At 38.9% G+C, this 21671-nt stretch overlaps 1 protein-coding gene across 1 annotated transcript in view; it reads left to right on the plus strand.

Moving 5' to 3' along the window:
• The window catches only part of CIP2A (cellular inhibitor of PP2A), a 28701-nt gene extending 12264 nt beyond the window's left edge, over positions 1-16437 (plus strand). Inside the window, exons 10-21 of the mRNA XM_081908406.1 lie at positions 1170-1329; positions 2132-2273; positions 4400-4499; positions 5371-5489; positions 5650-5842; positions 6958-7032; positions 7125-7235; positions 7606-7802; positions 10107-10220; positions 12390-12472; positions 13346-13485; positions 14992-16437. Coding sequence (XP_081764532.1) covers positions 1170-1329; positions 2132-2273; positions 4400-4499; positions 5371-5489; positions 5650-5842; positions 6958-7032; positions 7125-7235; positions 7606-7802; positions 10107-10220; positions 12390-12472; positions 13346-13485; positions 14992-15162 — 1605 coding nt within the window. The 3' untranslated portion in view covers positions 15163-16437. The remainder of the gene's footprint in view (positions 1-1169; positions 1330-2131; positions 2274-4399; positions 4500-5370; positions 5490-5649; positions 5843-6957; positions 7033-7124; positions 7236-7605; positions 7803-10106; positions 10221-12389; positions 12473-13345; positions 13486-14991) is intronic.
• Positions 16438-21671: the final 5234 nt, after the last annotated feature.

The raw sequence follows: 21671 nt of genomic DNA on the forward strand, positions 1-21671 counted from the left end.
GTCCATTCAATGTGAATATGAGGCACTTGCTCCAGCCTCATAGCTGTGCCACACACATCCCAACAAGAAACAACTTGCTTCACTTTTAGCCTTGTCATTTGGTAATATCGTTAAGCCCTTAGCTAGTTTTGTTGCTGGTAACTGTATATGAAAATAGCAAATGAAGCCAATGCAAAATAGTTATTATATTTTATAAACAATATCCCAAAAGATTCATATTTAACTTTTTTTAAAAAAATACCTGTTGCATTTTGGCCACTCCCATTAGGTTATTGCTAGCTATTTGCATGTTTTTGCATGCATGGAAATTTGGGTGGAAACTACCTCTATCTAGTGTTTGAGGGGCAGTCTTTACACCTGGTGTTCTGTAAGTATATTTGCCTTATCTTGGCTCAGGGTGTTTTCATGAGTAGCCAGGTTAGGACTCCTCTGCACCAGTCTAGTACCCAGATCACTTCCTTGATAAGGAAGTGAAATCTGATGTTTCTCCCCACGGGGCGGAAAGGGACAGTATGGAAGAATTGTTTTTAAAGGAAGAGGGAGAAGATGTACATGGATCCTCCAACCTTTCTTTTCTCTTGATCTTAAGCCTCTGCTTAACAAGGCTTATGCATCTTGTAATAAAATGCCTGCCACTTATAGTTTTTGCAAGTTCTTAAGCTTACAGTATAAAGACCAACAGTAGTGCACTTGCCACTGCAAAATACTGTGCCGTATTTTTCACTCTATAAGACGCACCAGACCATAAGACGCACCTAGTTTTTGGAGGAGGAAAACAAGAAAAAAAAATCTGAATCTCAGAAGCCAGAACAGCAAGAGGGATCGCTGCTCAGCGAAAGCAGCAATCCCTCTTGCTGTTCTGGCTTCTGGGATAGCTGCGCAGGCTGCATTCGCTCCATAAGACGCACACACATTTCCACATACTTTTTAGGAGGGAAAAAGTGAGTCTTATAGAGCAAAAAATATGGTAGTTAAGTTTCATCAGATTGGACTGGAATATGTTTCAGAATCTTCTGTGAGAAAAAAAACACTAATCATGGGAATGTTTCATGGACCTTGAGATGAAGACTGAGTGGCTTTGAACTTAGAAAGCAGATTTGAGGAGGGGGTAGTATATATTATTTATCAGTTACCTGGGTACCAACAAGCATGTCATTCTTCTACTACAGGATGTTATTGATACAGGCTGCAGTGCGGCAGCTGAGCGCTTTGTGGATCTTCTTCTTCCTGTTCTTCTTGACCATATTCATTTGCCGGATCATGTCTTAGAAGACCTGGTGGCAAAGAAGAAGTGTGAAAGAATGATCAGGGCTGTTGATATCTTGAGAAATATCCTTGATCCATGTTCTTTTTTTTATTATCATGAGCTTACCATGAAACTATACTCAGTAGTCTGTAAAATAGATGAAATGCATTTGATTTAAATAATACTTTAAACCCAAGACTTTGGATAAACAGGCAAACTATAGAAAAGGTTGCTCTTAAAATGGTTCAGGATAAAATATGGTGTCTATGCATTATATTTTGTAACTGGAATACAATGTAACGGTTAAAAGGGACTTTAGAAAGGTGATACATGTTTGAACAGTGTTTGTTAAAGACTGCTTTACAGTTTACACAACAGATTCATTTTCTGCACAAAGCTTGCATTTGTCATGACAAACATAAGTGAGAAGAGTCATGTGTCTAAATATGTGAAGGGAATGTTCGGAAATCAAACAGTTGCACTTCTTGAATATGTATTCTCTGAGTTTACGCATTTTCCTTTCATGCATTGGGTTTTTATTATAGGAAATGTACATCCAGAAAAGTTTGGACCAAAAAGTGCCCTGAATTTCATGTGTGCATTAATGATTATATGATCAGAGTTTTTCTGGCATTTAGACAGAAATCAAGATCAATTAGACTAGCTTAGAGCTGCAAATTTCTGTTTGGCTTATTTATTTATTTTTAAATACATATAGTTACCCAGTCTCTAAATTGCTGAAAAGTAATTAAGGAATAGCATCAGCCCTTACGAACACTACTTGGAGACTCCTAGTAAAGTACAAATGTTCTCCTGCTAAATATTTCCTTCTGTAAAAAAAATAATCTTCTTTCATTAGTCAGATTTATCCTTAACAGAACCTACCGCTTTGTGCAGATGATACGCTAAAAATGCATGTTACTAAGGCTCTAACAGCTAACAAATGTACATCTTTAATTGAATACCACTTTACATGCAGTGGGATTGACTTCAGCTTTGGGACAAAGGTAATGGACTCTGAACTGAGGTAAGCCCCTTTTGTTTAAAAACCCCTGGACCAATCCCTTAGGTTCAGTCTTCTTAAGGATACACTTACAATATCTTTCTTTAGGGGAAAAATAGCCCAAACATATAGATTTTGTTCATTTACAACACCAAGCCACATGTAAGCTACAACAAGCTTGAGCAAAGCCTCAGGTTCATGCACTTCACCTCCCCTTTTGCCCCTCCTTCGGTCAAGTTCTGCAACTTTTAGTTTCACTTACTGCAAATCTTGACTGCTCATGTCCTACAATCAGCAGTCCATGTTTTAAAACAAACTGTAATCAGTTTCAAAAGGAACCAGTTTCAAACCCTGGGTTATGTTGCTGGCTTTTTAAAACCACTAATTTAGTAAAATACAACCAGCCAGGATCCAATGAAAATAAAAGTAAACACTGCAGAAGGCCTGGCTGCATGAGAGGGGAAGTGAGCATGGCCAGTGGCTTAACACTGACTGTTGTTGTTGAGCCCTAGCAGCTGGCAAGATATCCTTGAAATTGGCCTTCATTTTAATTACAATATTCTAAAGTTTCTGTTTATATGGATATGCATTTGAAAGGAATAAAGGTGTTGTGTTCAAGTTTTCCATTTATACATAATTTTAAACAGGCAAATAGGGTGGGGTGGAGGAATGTTATAAGCATCATCACAGTAATACTGTGTCACAGCAGGCCTCTTTCAATTAAGAAAAGAACTCCAAGACATCTTGGTATGCAAGGCAGATTGACTATTACATATGCAATGTTTGATTTAACCTCCAAGGGCAAAAGCTATGTAAATGAAAGACCCAGTGTCAGAGCAAAGAGCAGTGTAAGATATAAATAGCTGGTTCAAAGTTTCTTCACAAAAGGAAATCTATGTATTACTTTTTTGTTTTTTTGCGTTTCAGTTTTTAAAAACAAACAAAAGTAGTTTTATTTAAAAAAATTATTGTTACAAAATTGTACACACACAAATCATAAAGCATGACATGACTAAGAAAAGATGGGTCACGGCAGGGTAGGGGAGGTATGAAACATTATTTTACAGTACATAATAATGAGGTGATAACAGTAAACTAGTGAAATGAACTTGGAGAACACAGAGTAATAGGAGTGAGCTAATGAGAACTGCCTGCTTATCTATGCCATATTGCAAAATACGTTGTGAGGATTTCTTGTCTCTGTGTTGTTTCATTTGTATACAATAAGCCCACAGTTTACGCGGGGATTACCTTCCAGCAATCCTGCCTAAAGCCAAAATCTCATATAGTCAAAACACATTGGGTTCAGTGGCAGGTGAGATTGCCAGAGCCTTTTTCCTGGATGCCCACCCCCTTTTTATTTTTTGCCAAGCACATAAAGCTGAATGTGCCTGAGTTAAATGTAAGTTGCGGGCTTACTGTATTTAATAAAATCACACAATACAGTATAGAAATAATCTTGTTGTTTCCCCCCCCCTCCTTTTGGCACCATGAATTTTTGCAACAGCTTGCCCATTATGGCTGTTTGCCAGACTATATTATACCAGTGATCAATATTCATTAATTGCAAGGATTCCCAAGTTCTGACTATAACTCTTCTAGCTGCTGTTAATAAATTTGTTCTTAATTCCTTGCTTCTTACTTGGTCCATATCTGAAGTATATAAATTAAGTAAGGTTTTATTGGGATTGTCTGAGCTGTAATCTGAGATATCTCTCTTGAAACTTCCTTCTAAAATTGTTCTATTTGTGAACATTCCCACCACATATGTTAGTATGTACCTATAATTTGGCATCCTCTCCAACATAACAGAGAATGATTGGATCCTTTTACTGGATGACATCAATTCTACAATATGGCTAAGTTGGCTTGCTTCATAGGTGGTTTTAATAATTCTAATTTTTTGATTTGTCAGGTGGGCCAATCAGTGTAGCCAATCATGGTGGGGCTCACTGTCAGTGTTGATCAATGAGCCCCACTTGCAAATGAATAATCTGAAGCTCTTAAAGCTTCTAATTGTTCCTTTGAAGACATGTCCTTATCTACCCCATATCAGATGTCAGGTTTGGAGTAGGTGGCTGCAGTGTGCTAATCATTGCTGGAATTTATGGTGTACAGTAACTTTTCTTTTAATTATCACCTTTTTTCAGCAAGCTTGCTGCTGATGTAATCTTAAAAACACTGGATCTTATGAGCAAGCTTAAGCAGCTGGTTTCTAACATGGAAGTCAACTTTTACAAAGTTCTTCAGGTAAGGTTTATTTGATCATTTAAATGCCTGTTAAGATAGACAGTGTACATGATTATGTCCATTTTGTGGTAGTGACTAACAGTATCCACAGACAACATACTAGCTGCCATTCTTCAAATAATTACCTTTTCCATCATAGCCAGACTGCAATTTACTCATACCTTTTTAAGAAGTGCATGGCAGTGTTTTGAATCCAAAGCTGCCTTGTATGCATAGAAATGGCCTCTACCTCCAAACTCTCCCAATTCCCTGCTTTCTTCTGTCCTGTTCTAAAGGATCACTTAACCTTTAGGAGCTTTTGTGGGTGCAAGAGGGGAGGGGCCGGGAAAGCCCCACTGTATAAGTGGAGTTTTGCTCACACTTCCCTTGATTCAACATAATTGTTCCAATTTAATTTTAGTGCAGTTTCATTTTTAGAAGAGTATTGCCTATAGCACGGGGTATGCTTTTATTCATTCAATCAATCAATCCATAGATCTCAGGGCAGTTTACAACATAAAAATACAAGATACAAACACAAGATAAAACCAAGGACAAACAAATCCCACAAACCAATAACCCCTCCCACAGAAACATTTTAAAGGGTCTAGGGTGTTAATCATCCAAAGGCCTGGCTGCAGAGTGTAGTTGTACAGTGGCATCATTTGAGATCTTCCAACAAAATTTAGCAGATCTGATTACTTTCCACATCTTCTGCTTCAACTCAAAATATCCCAAAGGAAGCATTAAAGGTTGAATGAAAGAATGCTTCATTAAGAATGCAACGTATAAAGTGAACGTGTTTATCACTTGTTTTTCCTTCTTATGTAATATATTTGTCTAGCTGCTTAAAATAATTGCTTATCTGCACTCACAAGTGGTTTGTGTCTAGGACCAACGTTTGGTTACACCTTTGGCTTTTGCTTTAACATCAGACCACAGAGAGCAAGTGCAGGCAGGACTTAGAATTCTGTTTGAAGCAGCACCATTGCCAGATTTTCCTGCCATAGAGTGAGTTTCTTATTCTTCATATTTTTAAAAATTGTCTTGTGTTAAAAGTTTACTCTGGGCTTTTGTTGTCAGTTCTTGATCCTGCTTCATTAAAAAGCTGTTTATATTTTATTTGCAATTCCTTCCTGCTGATTTAATCTTGTATGTGTTTTTCATATAGGCTTGGTGAAAGTATTGCGGCCAATAACTCTTACAGACAACAGGAAGCAGAGCACGCATCTAAAAGGAACCACATACAAGCATCCATTACCTGTGTTAACCCAATGAAATGTTCTGCTGCTTGTGCTCCAAATGACGATGTTGCAACTTTCAACATTCAGGACCTGATACAGAAACTCCAGTCTAGCCTGGAGGTTAATGTCTTTAAGATACAGCTTTTGAATAAAAGCAGCTTTGTCCTGGCATATGTAAAATGCAAAGCGGTCTGCTCCAATGGGATTTTTCAGGCTTCTGAAGTCTGACTAGTTTCTATAGAAAGCTTTGCACAAAGGCATGATAGAGACAGTACAAGCCCAAACTGTCACAAAGTAGTAGGTTCCATATGGGATCTGAACCCACAATGACCAGGGATTAGGCCAAGCTCCACTGAACTCAAGAAAGCCTATTGGCAAGTAGATTAAGTACATAATGTATAACAGGACACTTCTGAACAGAAGCGTTCTAGATAGAGTAACTTGAAATGAATGTACTTTCTGTAGCAGCCATCAGTATGTCACAAACTAAAAATTTAATTCTGTGGTCGGTATTCACCTAATGAGTCCCAGCAGCAGAAGCCCTGCACAAAGACTTTGACTTTCGCAACAGGGCTCCCCCCCTCCTCCAAATTGGGGCATTAGGAGAACACCTGGAACAATTCAGAGGGGGAGGAGAGGAATTTTTTTCCATTAGGCAAGCTGAATTGCTTGCACAAAGCAAATGTTCATCATAGTGTGACGCTGAATTCTACCATAATTTTGTTTGAAGTGTAAATTGCTTAAGATCATGGAGAATTAATTGAATGAAATGTCAGTATATTTATATTCTGTTCAGTCAAAAGTTTATTGTAGTAACCAAAGGCCATAACAATCCCAACCACCACAATTTGCCACACTGAAAATTATAGCATACGGTATACAATAATTACATAAAATAAGTGATCAATGATTTGAAGAAAGGCAGTCAGAATTTATTTTAAAAGTCTGTTAGCTTATACCTAGCTTAACTTCTGTTAGACCTCTGAATCTCCCGTACGACTTACTGCAATACTGTCTAGGTCTCTCTCTTGCAGCCAGAGCATAAAGCACAAATATATTTATATGGATTCTATATAAATCCTTTAACAATTTATATTACTGTTTTGTTAATACAGGAATGATAACCAGTGTTATATGCCAATATAGTAGTCATTTTTGGTTGCTTTTGTTGAGCTTTTCATTTGTCCAAGTAGGAAAGATTCTGTCATAGCTTATGCTATTAACATCTTCCACAGGTGAAAGAATCAGCCACTGATGTAAGGGTGTCTGACATAATGGATGTGTATGAGCAGAAACTGTCTGCATTAGCAGTGAGTACATGTTTAATATGCACAATTTTTCATCTGATTGCTTTGTCCATACCTGTATTTCAATTTACTTATGCTTCTGGTTTTTCTTTTAGTCCAAAGAAACTAGGTTGCAAGACCTTTTGGAAGCAAAGGCTTTAGCACTTGCTCAAGCTGATAGACTTATTGCCCAGTACCGTTGCCAGAGAGCTCAAGCTGAGTCAGAGGTATGTAAAACAAACATTTGCACAAGAATTAATTTGCTGTCTTCTCATAGCTACCACTGCAAGCTTGTTGTACATCATTATGCCTTGTTTTTGAAAACTAGGTTATACTTACTTGGGGGGTGGGGGTGGAATCAATACTGATATTAAATTTTTGCATAACTGCAATCCTTCTGCAATCCACAATACATGATGTTTCTAAAGCCTTAAAATTTTAACATTTATCCAGTTTAAGACTAGATTGGTGCCCTTCGGAAGTTACTGATGGAATGTAGACTTCTCATTGACCAGATAGTGTTCCTTAAGTGAGCTATGGAATGGAGCAGCAAACATAAACCACTAGTGAAATACATTCTCCTTGTCTTCCCAAAAGGCTAGAACACTTGCTTCGATGTTGAAGGAAACTGAACGAAAAAATGAAGAACTTGAGTCATTGTTGAAAGCACAACAAGTAGAATCTGAACGGGCACAGAGTGATATTGAACAACTCTTTGAACACAATAGGAAGCTACAGACAATAGCAGAGGAACATGAGATACTGAAAAGATCTTCCATTGACCTTCTTCAAAAGTAAGATGTTAAGCTACCTTGAAAAATGTGTGAAGAAATGAGTCTTTGAAGCAAAACAACAAAAACCCCACAACCTTATGTACTTGATGATTATACAAATATGCACATTTTCCAAAATTGATATGTGTGAGGCTTGCAAAAGTTGTAGTGGTTGTTGCAGGGATGGAGGTGGGCATCTGGTAGATGCCAAACCAAAACCACAGTATCCAACAGTAGGAATTCAGGGCATGGGTTTCAGATCACACAACATGGGATCAAGTCTGGTGCACAGTCAGTCTTGGGGGGGGGGACACTTTCCCTTTAGGTAAGGGGCTTGGTGTTTATAACTACTTCTTATTCTAGAAACAGCAGGTAATGCCTATGAGCCATGACCTGTGGTTTTGAGAATTTAGGCCTTAGTTGTAAGACGTGAATGTGATTTTTGATGTAAGACTTCACACGTATGGATAGAAGTTTGTCTCATAAAATTAGATTATTCAGATTGATCTATATATTCAGGGCAGCTTGCAGAATTAGGTGGCAACAGTTGATCTCGGCTAGGACTTATTTTGGTAATTCCTGTCCTTGCTTGCAACTGTCTCATAGGGAACTATGATGATATGGAGCCACCGAGAAACAAGAGAGAGGTATCAGCATAGAAGCATCGGGGGGGGGGGGAATACTAGGAAGGTGCAAATTCTTCTCCACACCAAACAGCCCAGGAAGGCTAAGTTTTCCCAGCAGTGTCTGAATGCAAAGTGTCAGTTTGAGAATGGAAATGGAAAATTTGAGGTGTGGGATGAAATATCCAGGCTGCCCAGAGCACAGGAAAAAAAGCACTTCTATTAGGAGGTGAGACTATGTTGCAACATCTTCTTGCAGCTTTCACCTCTATAGAACTGGCATCTCAAATTAGGTTCTGCAGTCTTTAGCCCTCTTCAGATATGTAGAGGGCTAGGGACATGGATTCCAGCTCTGCTTCTCCACTGCTGACCTTCAAACAAATGTTGGAGTGGAGGGTGAAATGAGGTGCACATGGAGATGTTGAAGGTGGGGCTGGCATACATATATATATCTGACTCCTACACATTTTTTGTCCTTGGCTGGTCAGGCTGAACACCTGAACAGGAGTTGTCGAAAGCAGGTTTGTGTGTTGACACTTGGGCAGAAAATAAGCTTGTCCTTGGTGATGAATTTGAAATTAATTTCACTGGGGACAAATGTAAGGTTAGGCAGGAATATGTAAGCAATGAGAATCAGATGCACAAGTAAAGGATGGGGGAGGGGGGAACACCTGGCTTTACAGCAGCACATAAAGGATCTAGGGGTTAGCAGACCACAGGCTTAACACGTGTCAACAGTGTGATACAGCAGCAAAAAGCCTATGACAAGTCTAGACTGCATCAACAGAAGTAGAGTGTCCAGATCAAAGGAATAATAGTACTACTCTATTCTGCTTTGGTCAGACCCTATCTGGAGTACTGTGCCCACTTCTGGGCACCATACTTTAAAAGGGACATTGGCAAGCTGAAACCTGTGCAAAAGAGGGTGCCCACAATGATCAAGAGTCTGGAAACCGAGCCTTATGAGGAACAGTTAAGGGAGTTGGGCATGTTTAGCCTGGAGAAGAGAAACTGAGAGGTGATATGATAGCCATTTTCAAATATCTGAAGGGCTGTCACATGGAGGATAGAGCAAGTTTGCTTTCTGCTACTCCAGAGGGTGGGATCTGAACCAATGCTTTCAAATTGCCAGAAATGAGATTCTCACTGAACATTAATAAGAACTTTGCTTCACTGAAGGCTTTTAATCAGAGTTTGGTTGGATGGCCATCTGCATGGGGTTCTTTAGCTGTGTATTACAATTACGTGTTTTAAATTTGTTGTTAGCCTCCCTGAGCCCAGTTTTCAGAACTGAGAAGGGCGGGGTATAAATAAAAATATATTCTTATTCTTGCATTGCAGAGGGTTGAACTAGATGACCCTTCCAACTCTACAATTCTATGACTTTTTCCTACTGTGCAAGGTTTCTTATTGCTATATATACATGGAAAATTAGCAGTAGTTCCTAGGCCATGAATTGCCTTTTAGCATAACCGCGAAAAGAAGTCCTGATCACAGATTTCAAATGTTTGAAATCTGTGATCATGATTCAGTATAACCTCCTCTTTTAAGGCTTATACTGAAAGCTGCACATCTGTCAACACACCTGTTAGCAAATCCCGTAATTTTGAAAGTAGGAACTTTGGCACATGTTACTAGAACACATTTAGGAAAAGCGCTTCAAATTAATTATGTTTAATAATAATATTTTCCTTTTTTTAAGGCATGAAACCATTGAAAAACAATATAACGACCTGCAGCTAATGTGTAATTCTCTGAACAAACAACTTGAGACCATTAAAAGGCAGAATGAATCTCTCAAGCAACAGAACGACAAGTAAGTTCAGTTCTTACCTTAAGTTAAAAGGATGCTATGTTTCAATGAAAACCTTGATTTTTAATCAAAACTGCTTCAAGTGGGTTTTTTTTTAACATACTTGGAAATATTCTGAAGTGTATTATGATTTGTTTGCAGTTTTTCAAAGGGTTTGTATGCTGCCTTTCCATGCACAGAACAATCATGAAGATGATAATCAAGCAGGTTCATATAGTTGTGTAGTAAAAGTGAAACTATTGTTTATGGCTTTTGTGGGTTTGGGGTTTTTTTTATTTAATTAAGCTTAATCTCTGGTGTAATTCGTTGCAGATCACTTTGAATCTGTGTCAACTGCACAACTTGAAGTTGTTTGACACTTCTGACCAAGACTTTCAACTTCTCACTTCACCCATTTCCCACATTCACAAAAGCTTTCAAAACTGTGGAAGGGCAAGAATGTTTCATTTTCCTTCTGACTATATTTATATATGAATAGTAAAAATTAATACAGCTCTTCCAACAAACTCAACAATGCAAGATAGTCCAGTTAGTTGCCTTTAGAACTACATAAAATAAAATGATTTGGCTCCTGAGTACTGCGAACTGAAGGAAACTTGCAAACTGGGACATTCCTGTCGGCTCCTTGTCACCACCTTCTAAAGTCTTTCTGGGGGCCCCTCCTGAACAGCGTGGAATGGAGTATTGGGGGTGGGAGGGAAGGGAGTTGTTTGAGCGTGGTTCACCATGGAAAGCTAGCATACAAACAAAACTGTTGATGATGGTTTGGGTCTACTTCAGCATTAGAGATACAATTATGCTGGAAATCAGAATAGTGCATTGCAGGCATCCCCCCACTTGTTTGCTACTGTGTATACGCGTGGCACTGGGAAAAAGTTAAAAGAATTAAATTCAAGCCCAGAAATGGCTGGAGACAGTTGGAAAGTCCTTGTGGCTTTCAAGGAGACCCTTCTGTGAGCGTCGAGAAGAGACTGGAGGCATAGGTGTTGCATGCAGCAGCAGCTTTCTCACATGTCTTCCGGCCAGTCCCAGAGCTTTGATTGCAGTTGTGGATATTTTTGGTACAGTAGAGTGGTACCTCGGGTTAAGAACTTAATTAGTTCTGGAGGTCCGTTCTTAACCTGAAACTGTCCTTAACCTGAAGCACCACTTTAGCTAATGGGGCCTCCCGCTGCCGCTGCACAATTTCTGTTCTCATCCTGAAGCAAAGTTCTTAACCCGAAGTACTATTTCTGAGTTAGCGGAGTCTGTAACCTGAAGCGTCTGTAACCCGAGGTACCACTGTATTTTTTTTATTTTGGGAGAGTAGTATTTTGGAGAGAAAGCGGCTGAGAGGGCATTTAGAGGGTACTTCCTTACTTATGTGATTTTCAGTTATGCACATGGGTCACTCGAACGTAAACCCCGGAACGTAACCCACTTTGGGAATTATGTGTAAGAGTTTCGTAAAGAGGATGCAGGGTGAAAATCAGGTATACCTTCACCTCTCCATTCTAAGGCAGCAAATTCACATTGTTTCATCTCTCTATCTGATAAATTATATATATTTCCTGGCTCCTTTCCAAACAAACGAGAATTGAAACCATGTGTTCATATAGGTATCTCAGAATTAGACTCATTTAACATTTTCTTAAATGATTATTGGGTGGGAAATGCCAGTTGACGTTCATGGTGGTGATGGGTAGGAGAATGCTTTGTTCTTGTTTTCAGTTAAATAGAGAGATAAGATCTGTGGTTATCTTGTGTGAGTTTCAAATACATAGTGCTTGAATGTTAAGTAACATATATAATAAAAAATCAATCTACAGGGATGTAGTAAGTACAATTAAATTAAAAATAGTATCTTCCCTGTTTGCACATAGGAGGTTCTAATGCTCGGTATGTTGTTTGCAAATGTCTGTAGTGGGTGTTTTGTTTTGTTTGTACTTTGCTTTAGTTATGTCCCTTTTCTGCAATTGACAATATGGAGAAATACTATTTGGCTTACAATAGATACGGAAATAATGAAATGCAGGAAGAAATAAAGTTGAAAAATTCATTTGACTTTCTTAGCTAATCACACTGAATGATAGGCAAATGTTGCTGTAATATGACGCTAATGATAAGGGGAGCGATTTTCTCATGTTTCTTCCATTGGAAGATCTTTAATGTTTGTATCCTTCAATTTTTCAGAACTGTCAGTCAGTTGCTAGAAACAGAAGAGCATAGAAAAGAATTGCACAAACATTTGCAAGAGAAAGATGGGAAAATATCAAGTAAGTTAGTTCTGACTTCTATATTAGCTTCATCAGGAGTCTGGCTTTATAGAGAAAACCTGGAACATGTTTTTCTCCAGCTATGCTACATTTGAACCATCTTTAAATACACAGACCTACCTCTTATTTCAATAGATTGGGTGATCCTATCATTTTTGCTTTGGAGTTTGCAATTACAGCTCTGTAGCACTATGATACTATTACTTTACCCAGTTTCCTTTGCTCGCTCTGGGATTTGCTGATGTTTGAAGAACAGCATGTTCTCTCATTTAGACCCAAATTCAAACTCTCAAAATAAACCACCAAATATGCAAGTGTAGCATGCCTCTAATGTCTCATGGGCATTTTCTGCTGCTACTTAGGGAAACTCCCATTAATCATCACAGTCACCTTATTGGTGCACAGTCACAAGCACAGGTTTGTACAGATATCACAACTACTTTCTTCATTTGGCCTGAGAACAGTATGTCCCTGCTCGCAGTCTACGAAACGGCAGTAACCATTGTGGTGGTTGTTTACTGGTAATAAGGTGGTCATGTTGTAGCTACAGTAACCTGTTAGATGCAAGCAGCTTCTATTATGTGTTCACAGTAAATTATGTTTGTTTAAAAAAGCACAGGTGACACTTTTTTTTTTAAAAAAAAGCTAAATATAATGGGGAAAAGCTCTGTGTTACCCCTTTGAACTCATTTGTCTCAACTGAAAGATGTATATCTGCTTAGGCAGGCAATCACTTAACTCTGGAGCACAAACTATTAGCATTTGCTCAGTAGGTGGCACTGTGGTGTAACTCTTTCAGTGGCCGCTTTAGAAAAGTTTTGTAAATTGGCAAAATAAAACCCAAACTTCTTTCTTTCACAAATTCTTCAAAAGGTTTGCAACAGAAGGTAAAGATTCAGGAAGAAAAACTTAAAGCCAGGCAGAAGGAAAAATCAGATATGGAGGAGACTGTAGACATCCTTAGAAAGGAACTGAGTAAAACGGAACAGGCAAGAAAAGAATTGAGCATTAAGGTAAGCTTTCTGCTGGAGTTTGTCATTTTAGAAAAATTAGAATGGTATCAAGGAATTAGTTACTACAGTTGCAAATAAATATTTCTGTCTAAGTGGAGTAGGTGGTGGCTGCAGTGCTGTTTTTGCTTACCTGGGAGTAAACCTCATTGAACTCAATAAGACGAGCTTCTGCATAGTCATATTTAGGATGGGAGTGATTGAGGTGTTGGGAAACTGATGCTTCAGAAGTTGCGGATTACCATTCCCATCATCTCTGACCATTAGCTATGCTGGTTGAGGCTGATGGGAAATGCATTTTATCATTGACCCTTCTGTGTGGAGCAATGATGTTTGCAATTCTGAACCCATAGTGTAAAGATAATAAAGCCTTACTATTCTCATATTGGGACACGGGTGGCGCTGTGGGTAAAACCTCAGCGCCTAGGACTTGCCAATCGTCAGGTCAGCGGTTCAAATCCCTGCGGCGGGGTGCGCTCCCGTTGCTCAGTCCCAGCGCCTGCCAACCGAAAGCACCCCCGGGTGCAAGTAGATAAATAGGGACCGCTTACTAGCGGGAAGGTAAACGGCGTTTCCGTGTGCTGCACTGGCTCACCAGATGCAGCTTGTCACGCTGGCCACGTGAACCGGAAGTGTCTTCGGACAGCGCTGGCCCCTGGCCTCTTGAGTGAGATGGGCGCACAACCCTAGAGTCGGACACGACTGGCCCATACGGGCAGGAGTACCTTTACCTTTACCTTTATTCTCATAGTGGGGAGGGACAGTAATACAGCCTTATAGTTGAACATATTCTAGTAAATCTTCTTCAACTTGCTGGCCAATGAATTGCCAAAACCTTCTGTCTCACAAATTGTGTTCCCTGCTATGTACATTCTGTCCCTCTCCTACTAAGTCCACTGCATCCTCTGCTTTCTGAATTCTTCCTTTCCTGTTCATGGCATTGTATACCCTTATGTATCCCCTTTTGTAATCTCTCTTTGTTATCCACTGACAGATAGATATGCACACCTTCTTGTCAGCATCTTCTGACAGTCAGTTTTGTTACTAGTTCTGGTCACATGAGGCATGTCTCGTGTCCTCCAGCTTTTCCCTCATCTCATGTGTGGAATCAGCTGAGTATGGTGATTTTTCTGACCAGCAATTTATTGTTTGCCCTGGACTTGCAGCCACCAGCTGTGCTACCAGACTCTTTCTGAAGCATCACACTGTTCTCTCTGCACTATGATTCATAAATTATTTCCTACTTCCATGGTGCAACAGTCTCTAGGGCAGTTGTTACCCCAAAATATAATTAGCATGAACTATAGTTTCCAAAACCTCATCTCAAAGCTTGGTTTGATTCTAATTTTCTGTACAGTCATAACCCATGGATTGTCCATTTAGATACCAAACCAATAAAGTTTCCTTAACTGTTCTTTGTTGTGATGTATGGATTCACCCAATTTACTAGATGGCAAATATGTATTTTGGAGAAATATGATTGAATAGTATCTTAATATATGACTTTAGGCATCTTCCTTGGAAGTTCAGAAGTCACAGCTGGAAGGACGACTGGAAGAAAAGGAAGCTTTAGTCAAAGTCCAGCAGGAAGAGCTAAACAAACATTCTCATATGATAGCAATGATACATAGCTTAAGTGGTGGCAAACTAAATGCAGAGGCTGTGAATCTCAGTTTATAGAATTTGGTTATCTGGTGCTGCGTTTCACAGGCCAACCAAAACTTAATGCAAGCCTCAAGTATTGTTACATATAGAGAAAAGAAAAAAACTTCTTACTGGATGCAAGCTAACTTCTGCTCATGTTGACACTAATATCCGCATAGCAATCAGCTGCAGTGGGGGGGCCTTGTTTCCTGATTTTGAAATAAATTATTGGAGATAATTTTGATACACATACTGTCACTGATAATAAGAGTTGGGTTAGGGTAGATGGTGTTGCACTTTTAGGCAAATTTCCAAGTATGAATTTTCGTCTGTTTTAAAACCCGTGTGTATAAAACCTAATTGACTAACATACACACCCAGAGATTAGAAGGAAAATGTATAAAACCTTGAAAGTATACCGTGATTTAGGTGTTTAAAGTAATGCATAGATTTTAAATTACTACAATGTATTAAATGAATTGTGAAAACAGAAATGTCCTAGCCCTGTTAGCATGTGACTCCAAAATTCTGGACTATTAATTTATAGTTTCTAGGAATTAGTAAATATGTGAGTATATATATTAAGCTTTGTTTTATTTTCCAGTGTTAAATGTTATTTAGTTCCACTCACTTTCAATTCTTTAGATTTCTGAAAATATTTGTCATTTTTATCTAGAGATCACGCTTGGTTGCTGTTAACTTTTCTTCATATAATTCCTCTCTACACTTCGGAATATTTATATAGCTATATTTTGCTACATTTAGAAAACGTTTCTATATTTTCAAGCACTGCCTGAATATTTTTAAATATAGCCATATTTTGCTACATTTAGAAAAAGAGTTTACATTTTCAAGCACTGCCTGAGTATTTTAAAAGTAATTAACTTTAATGGGAATACAGTATACATTTTATATTTAACTTAGGATGTGAAGGCACAGGCATGTATTTTTCTAAAATATACTACATTGTATGTCCCTTATGTATTTTAATAAAAGAACCAATGATATTCGGAGACATTTAAATTATGAAACTCCATTTGTACTAATGCCACTTAAAGTACAGTGATAGTTAGCCAAAAATGTCAGCAAATACATTTAAACTTTAAGCTCCTGTGTATTAATCTTCCGCTTAACCATGTAGCCTTAATGTCATCAGTTGCATTTCCAAAAACTGCTTCTATTGTCTTCATCTCCATAGTGGCTTTTGTCATTTTAATAAAATATTTATTATAGGCTTATATTTGTCCTTTTGTAATACTGTTTTAAATGTTGTGTTTTGTCTCTGGGAAGGGAAATAAAAAAATATTTGGATTCTTGTGTTTGTGTGTGTTTAATATATAATTTAAAGCACAAATGTTTTGTTTACACAGGCATGATTGGATGATATGAAATTATCACCTCAATTTCTCTTAAGCTACACTTGTTATGTGCTGATGATAAAATAAGCTTCCTTTTTTAAAGAATAAGAGCAGCTGTTCTCTATGATCATTGAGGCACTTCTCACAAGAAGCATTTGAAGTGATAAATCTGTCTCTGGACTGTACTTTAGATGGGTAAGAGCAAACATGATATCTCCCACTAATAAAGGAGTTCCCTGAGCACTCCTGCAAATCTTTTCGATGTACAAATCTGTACATGGAAAACTGAATGTCTAGGCGGAAAGGTTCTAGCCTAGCTATTTCCCTGACCAAAATTCAGCCATGAATTCTCATGCAGTTTCATGGGAATTGATTTACTTCTTCATAGGCTATTTGGGAGAATAAGCATGAGAGAGATCAGAAACAGGTTTAAACAATTTTGCATTTGGAGAAACGTAGATTATTTTGCAGGAAATAGAACTAAAGAATTTGTGTGAATATATATTTCTGGAGGAGAATAAGAAGAGGCCAGCACCCAGCAATCATAACTTGATTTTAAAGTAAATATTTATTTTGTTCAAAAGTCACAAAATTTGCAGTTGAGCAGAGCTTTTTAAAAGTTGCTTTCTCAGTTTCAATTCCAATAATCAGTAGAGGGGTTCACAAGTGAAAAATAATTTGTGAGTGAAATACATTTATAGTTCATCGTTACAAATTTGGCATAATCCAAATAAGTCTGAAGAAGTGTGCATGCACACGAAAGCTCATACCAAGAACTAACTTAGTTGGTCTTTAAGGTGCTACTGGAAGGGGAAAAATTTTTTTGTTTTGATTTCACATAAAATTTACTTAGTCCATTAACATCTTTTCATTTTAACTTTTATCCCTAGTATTCTACAACATCACATATTTAAATCCTAGGCCAATCTGATACTCACAAGTAATTCTATTTACGTTATCTTAACAATATTTAACTAAATAGTCTTTGAATTTCTTTCATTCCTCTTGATATTCCTCCTCCTGGTCGCGGACTCTTCCGGTCAGGTCAGCTAGCTCCAAAAAATCCATCATCTTCATAGGATTAGAATATTTTGTTCAGCCAATGGCCAAGATGAGTCACTGTTCTAAATTTGAGAAGGAAAACAACTGGCATATGCTGGGCAATTCCCTTCCCACCACCACATTACCAATAATGAATAAAGCAACTATGTAAAATGGGGTTTCTTTTCTGTAAAGAATATATTAGATCTATATTGCTGAATGGGGGGAATTTATAACCTATCTTGAAAACCATTGTAAACAGTTAAAATTGTTAGGATTGGAATATCACTTGTAGCTTAATGGTGAATTTTGGACACAATGGAGATGTAAAAGATTTGGATTATCATAAAAGATGCAGGAGGAAATGATTAACAGTAGGACCCACAAAGGGGAGGAGGGAAGTCCAGGAGATTTCTTGGAATCTTGTTTTTCTCTTGTATGTTCAATTTTTAATTTGAAAAACCAAATTTGTAATAAAAAAATCTATATTATTAATGCTCGTTTTATTTCCTTATCTATTTGCTAGTGCTACCAACTTATTTTGCTGCTCTTTCAATATATCTACCCATTCAAATGCCAGACTTGGCAGTTTTCATCCGAATTTGGTTTATCAGAACTCATAAATGCTGAAGGAAACTTCATTGCTTTTTAATGCTCGAATACAACTGCAGATGAATTACATCTTTTCCCCAAATGCTCTCCTAATGATCCCCAAGCACGCTACACCCTTTGGCACTAGCTAGAAGCATCTGTCCTCAGGGCATGTGTCAGTTAAGATGCAGCTCTACTTGATGGTTAGAAGGGTGAGAGCTTTTTTGACAAGTGACTGTAAATAGCTGGAGCCAGGCTGATCTCTTCTCTATCAGAACCTGACAATTACACAGGAGAAGCTGCCTTCTACTGATTCAGGCCATCAGTCCATCTGTCAAGAAAGAGGAGAAAATATGGAGGAGGGAAATGGGGTTACCTGGAAGGGGAAAGTGTTTTTTGGGGAGATGTTAATTGAAGGAGAATTAATTTGCAGCGAGCAACCAAGAGCACCACTGAAGGAGGAAAGGAGTGCTGTTTCAATCAATTTTTAAAATTTATTTTGTGGTGACCCATGTAAAAGAACATGCGTAGGGATGCCTGTACCTGATAAGCATGGAGTAAATAGAGCGGAGGGCAAGTACAAGTAGATCCAGAGCTGATGAAGAGGCTGGGCCAAAGCCGAAAGGACGCTCAGTTGCGGATATGCCTGGAAGCGAAAGGAAAGTCCAATGCTGTAAAGAAAAATATTGCATAGGAACCTGGAATGTAAGAACCATGAACCTGGGTAAGTTGGAGGTGGTCAAAAATGAGATGGCAAGAATAAATATTGACATCCTGGGCATCAGTGAACTAAAATGGACGGGAATGGGTGAATTCAGTTCGGATGACCATCATATCTACTACTGTGGGCAAGAAACCCGTAAAAGAAATGGAGTGGCCCTCATAGTCAACAAAAGAGTGGCGAAGGCTGTACTGGGATGCAATCTCAAAAATGATAGAATGATCTCGATACGAATCCAAGGCAGACCTTTTAACATCACAGTAATCCAAGTTTATGCACCAACTACTGGTGTTGAAGAAACTGAAATTGACCAATTCTATGAAGACTTACAAGACCTTATAGAAGTGACACCAAAGAAGGATGTTCTTCTCATCATAGGGGATTGGAATGCTAAAGTAGGGAGTCAAGAGATAAAAGGAACAACTGGCAAGTTTGGCCTTGGAGATCAAAACGAAGCAGGGCAAAGGCTAATAGAGTTCTGTCAAGAGAACAAGCTGGTCATCACAAACACGCTTTTCCAACAACACAAGAGACGACTCTACACATGGACATCACCAGATGGGCAGCATCGAAATCAGATTGATTATATTCTCTGCAGCCAAAGATGGAGAAGCTCTATACAGTCAGCAAAAACAAGACCTGGAGCTGACTGTGGCTCAGATCATCAGCTTCTTATAGCAAAATTCAAGCTTAAACTGAAGAAAGTAGGAAAAACCACTGGGCCGGTAAGATACAATCTAAGTCAAATCCCTTATGAATACACAGTGGAAGTGAGGAACAGGTTTAAGGATTTAGATTTGGTGGACAGAGTGCCTGAAGAACTATGGATGGAGGCTCGTAACATTATACAGGAGGCAGCAACGAAAACCATCCCAATGAAAAGGAAATGCAAGAAAGCAAAGTGGCTGTCCAATGAGGCCTTACAAATAGCGGGGGAGAGAAGGCAAGCAAAATGTGAGGGAGATGGTGAAAGATACAGGAAATTGAATGCAGATTTCCAAAGAATTGCAAGGAGAGACAAGAAGACCTTCTTAAACGAGCAATGCAAAGAAATAGAGGAAAGCAATAGAATGGGAAGAACCAGAGATCTGTTCAAGAAAATTGGAGATATGAAAGGAACATTTCGTACAAAGATTTCCATAATAAAGGACAAAAGTGGAAAGGACCTAACAGAAGCAGAAGACATCAAGAAGAGGTGGCAAGAATACACAGAGGAATTATACCAGAAAGAAATGGATGTCCCGTATACCCCAGGTAGTGTGGTTGCTGACTTTGAGCCAGACATCCTGGAGAGTGAAGTCAAATGGGCCTTAGAAAGCACTGCAAATAACAAGGCCAGGGGAAGTGATGGTATTCCAGCTGAACTATTTAAAATTTTAAAAGATGATGCTGTTAAGGTGCTACACTCAATATGCCAGCAAGTTTGGAAAACTCAGCAGTGGCCAGAAGATTGGAGAAGATCAGTCTACATCCCAATCCCAAAGAAGGGCAGTGCCAAAGAATGCTCCAACTACTGCACAATTGCACTCATTTCACACGCTAGCAAGGTTATGCTTAAAATTCTACAAGGAAGGCTCAAGCAGTATGTGGACCGAGAACTCCCAGAAGTGCAAGCTGGATTTAGAAGAGGCAGAGGAACCAGAGACCAAATTGCAAACATGCGCTGGATTATGGAGAAAGCTAGAGAGTTCCAGAAAGACATCTACTTCTGCTTCATTGACTATGCAAAAGCCTTTGACTGTGTCGACCACGGCAAACTATGGCAAGTTCTTAAAGAAATGGGAGTGCCAGATCACCTCATCTGTCTCCTGAGAAATCTCTATGTGGGACAAGAAGCTACAGTTAGAACTGGATATGGAACAACTGATTGGTTCAAAATTGGGAAAGGAGTACGACAAGGCTGTATTTTGTCTCCCTGCTTATTTAACTTATATGCAGAATTCATCATGCGAAAGGCCGGGCTGGATGAATCCCTAGCCGGAATTAAGATTGCCGGAAGAAATATCAACAACCTCAGATATGCAGATGACACAACCTTGATGGCAGAAAGTGAGGAGGAAATAAAGAACCTTTTAATGAGGGTGAAAGAGGAGAGCGCAAAATATGGTCTGAAGCTCAACATCAAAAAAACGAAGATCATGGCCACTGGTCCCATCACCTCCTGGCAAATAGAAGGGGAAGAAATGGAGGTAGTGAGAGATTTTACTTTCTTGGGCTCAATGATCACTGCAGATGGTGACAGCAGCCACGAAATTAAAAGACGCCTGCTTCTTGGGAGAAGGGCAATGACAGGCCTAGACAGCATCTTGAGAAGTAGAGACATCACCTTGCCAACAAAGGTTCGTATAGTTAAAGCTATGGTTTTCCCAGTAGTGATGTATGGAAGTGAGAGCTGGACCATAAAGAAGGCTGATCGCCGAAGAATTGATGCTTTTGAATTATGGTGCTGGAGGAGACTCTTGAGAGTCCCATGGACTGCAAGAAGATCAAACCTCTCCATACTGAAGGAAATCAACCCTGAGTGCTCACTGGAAGGACAGATTGTGAAGCTGAGGCTCCAGTACTTTGGCCACCTCATGAGAAGAGAAGACTCCCTGGAGAAGACCCTGATGTTGGGAAAGATGGAGGGCACAAGGAGAAGGGGCGACAGAGGACGAGATGGTTGGATAGTGTTTTCGAGGCTACCAGCATGAGTTTGATCAAACTGCGGGAAGCAGTAGAGGACAGAGGTGCCTGGCGTTCTCTGGTCCATGGGGTCACGAAGAGTCGGACACGACTAAACGACTAAACAACAACAACAACAACAAATAGAGTAAGTAGGGAATGTTTTTCTC

Source organism: Podarcis melisellensis, assembly GCF_964234715.1.
Source record: "Podarcis melisellensis genome assembly, chromosome: 4".
Lineage (NCBI taxonomy): Eukaryota > Metazoa > Chordata > Lepidosauria > Squamata > Lacertidae > Podarcis > Podarcis melisellensis.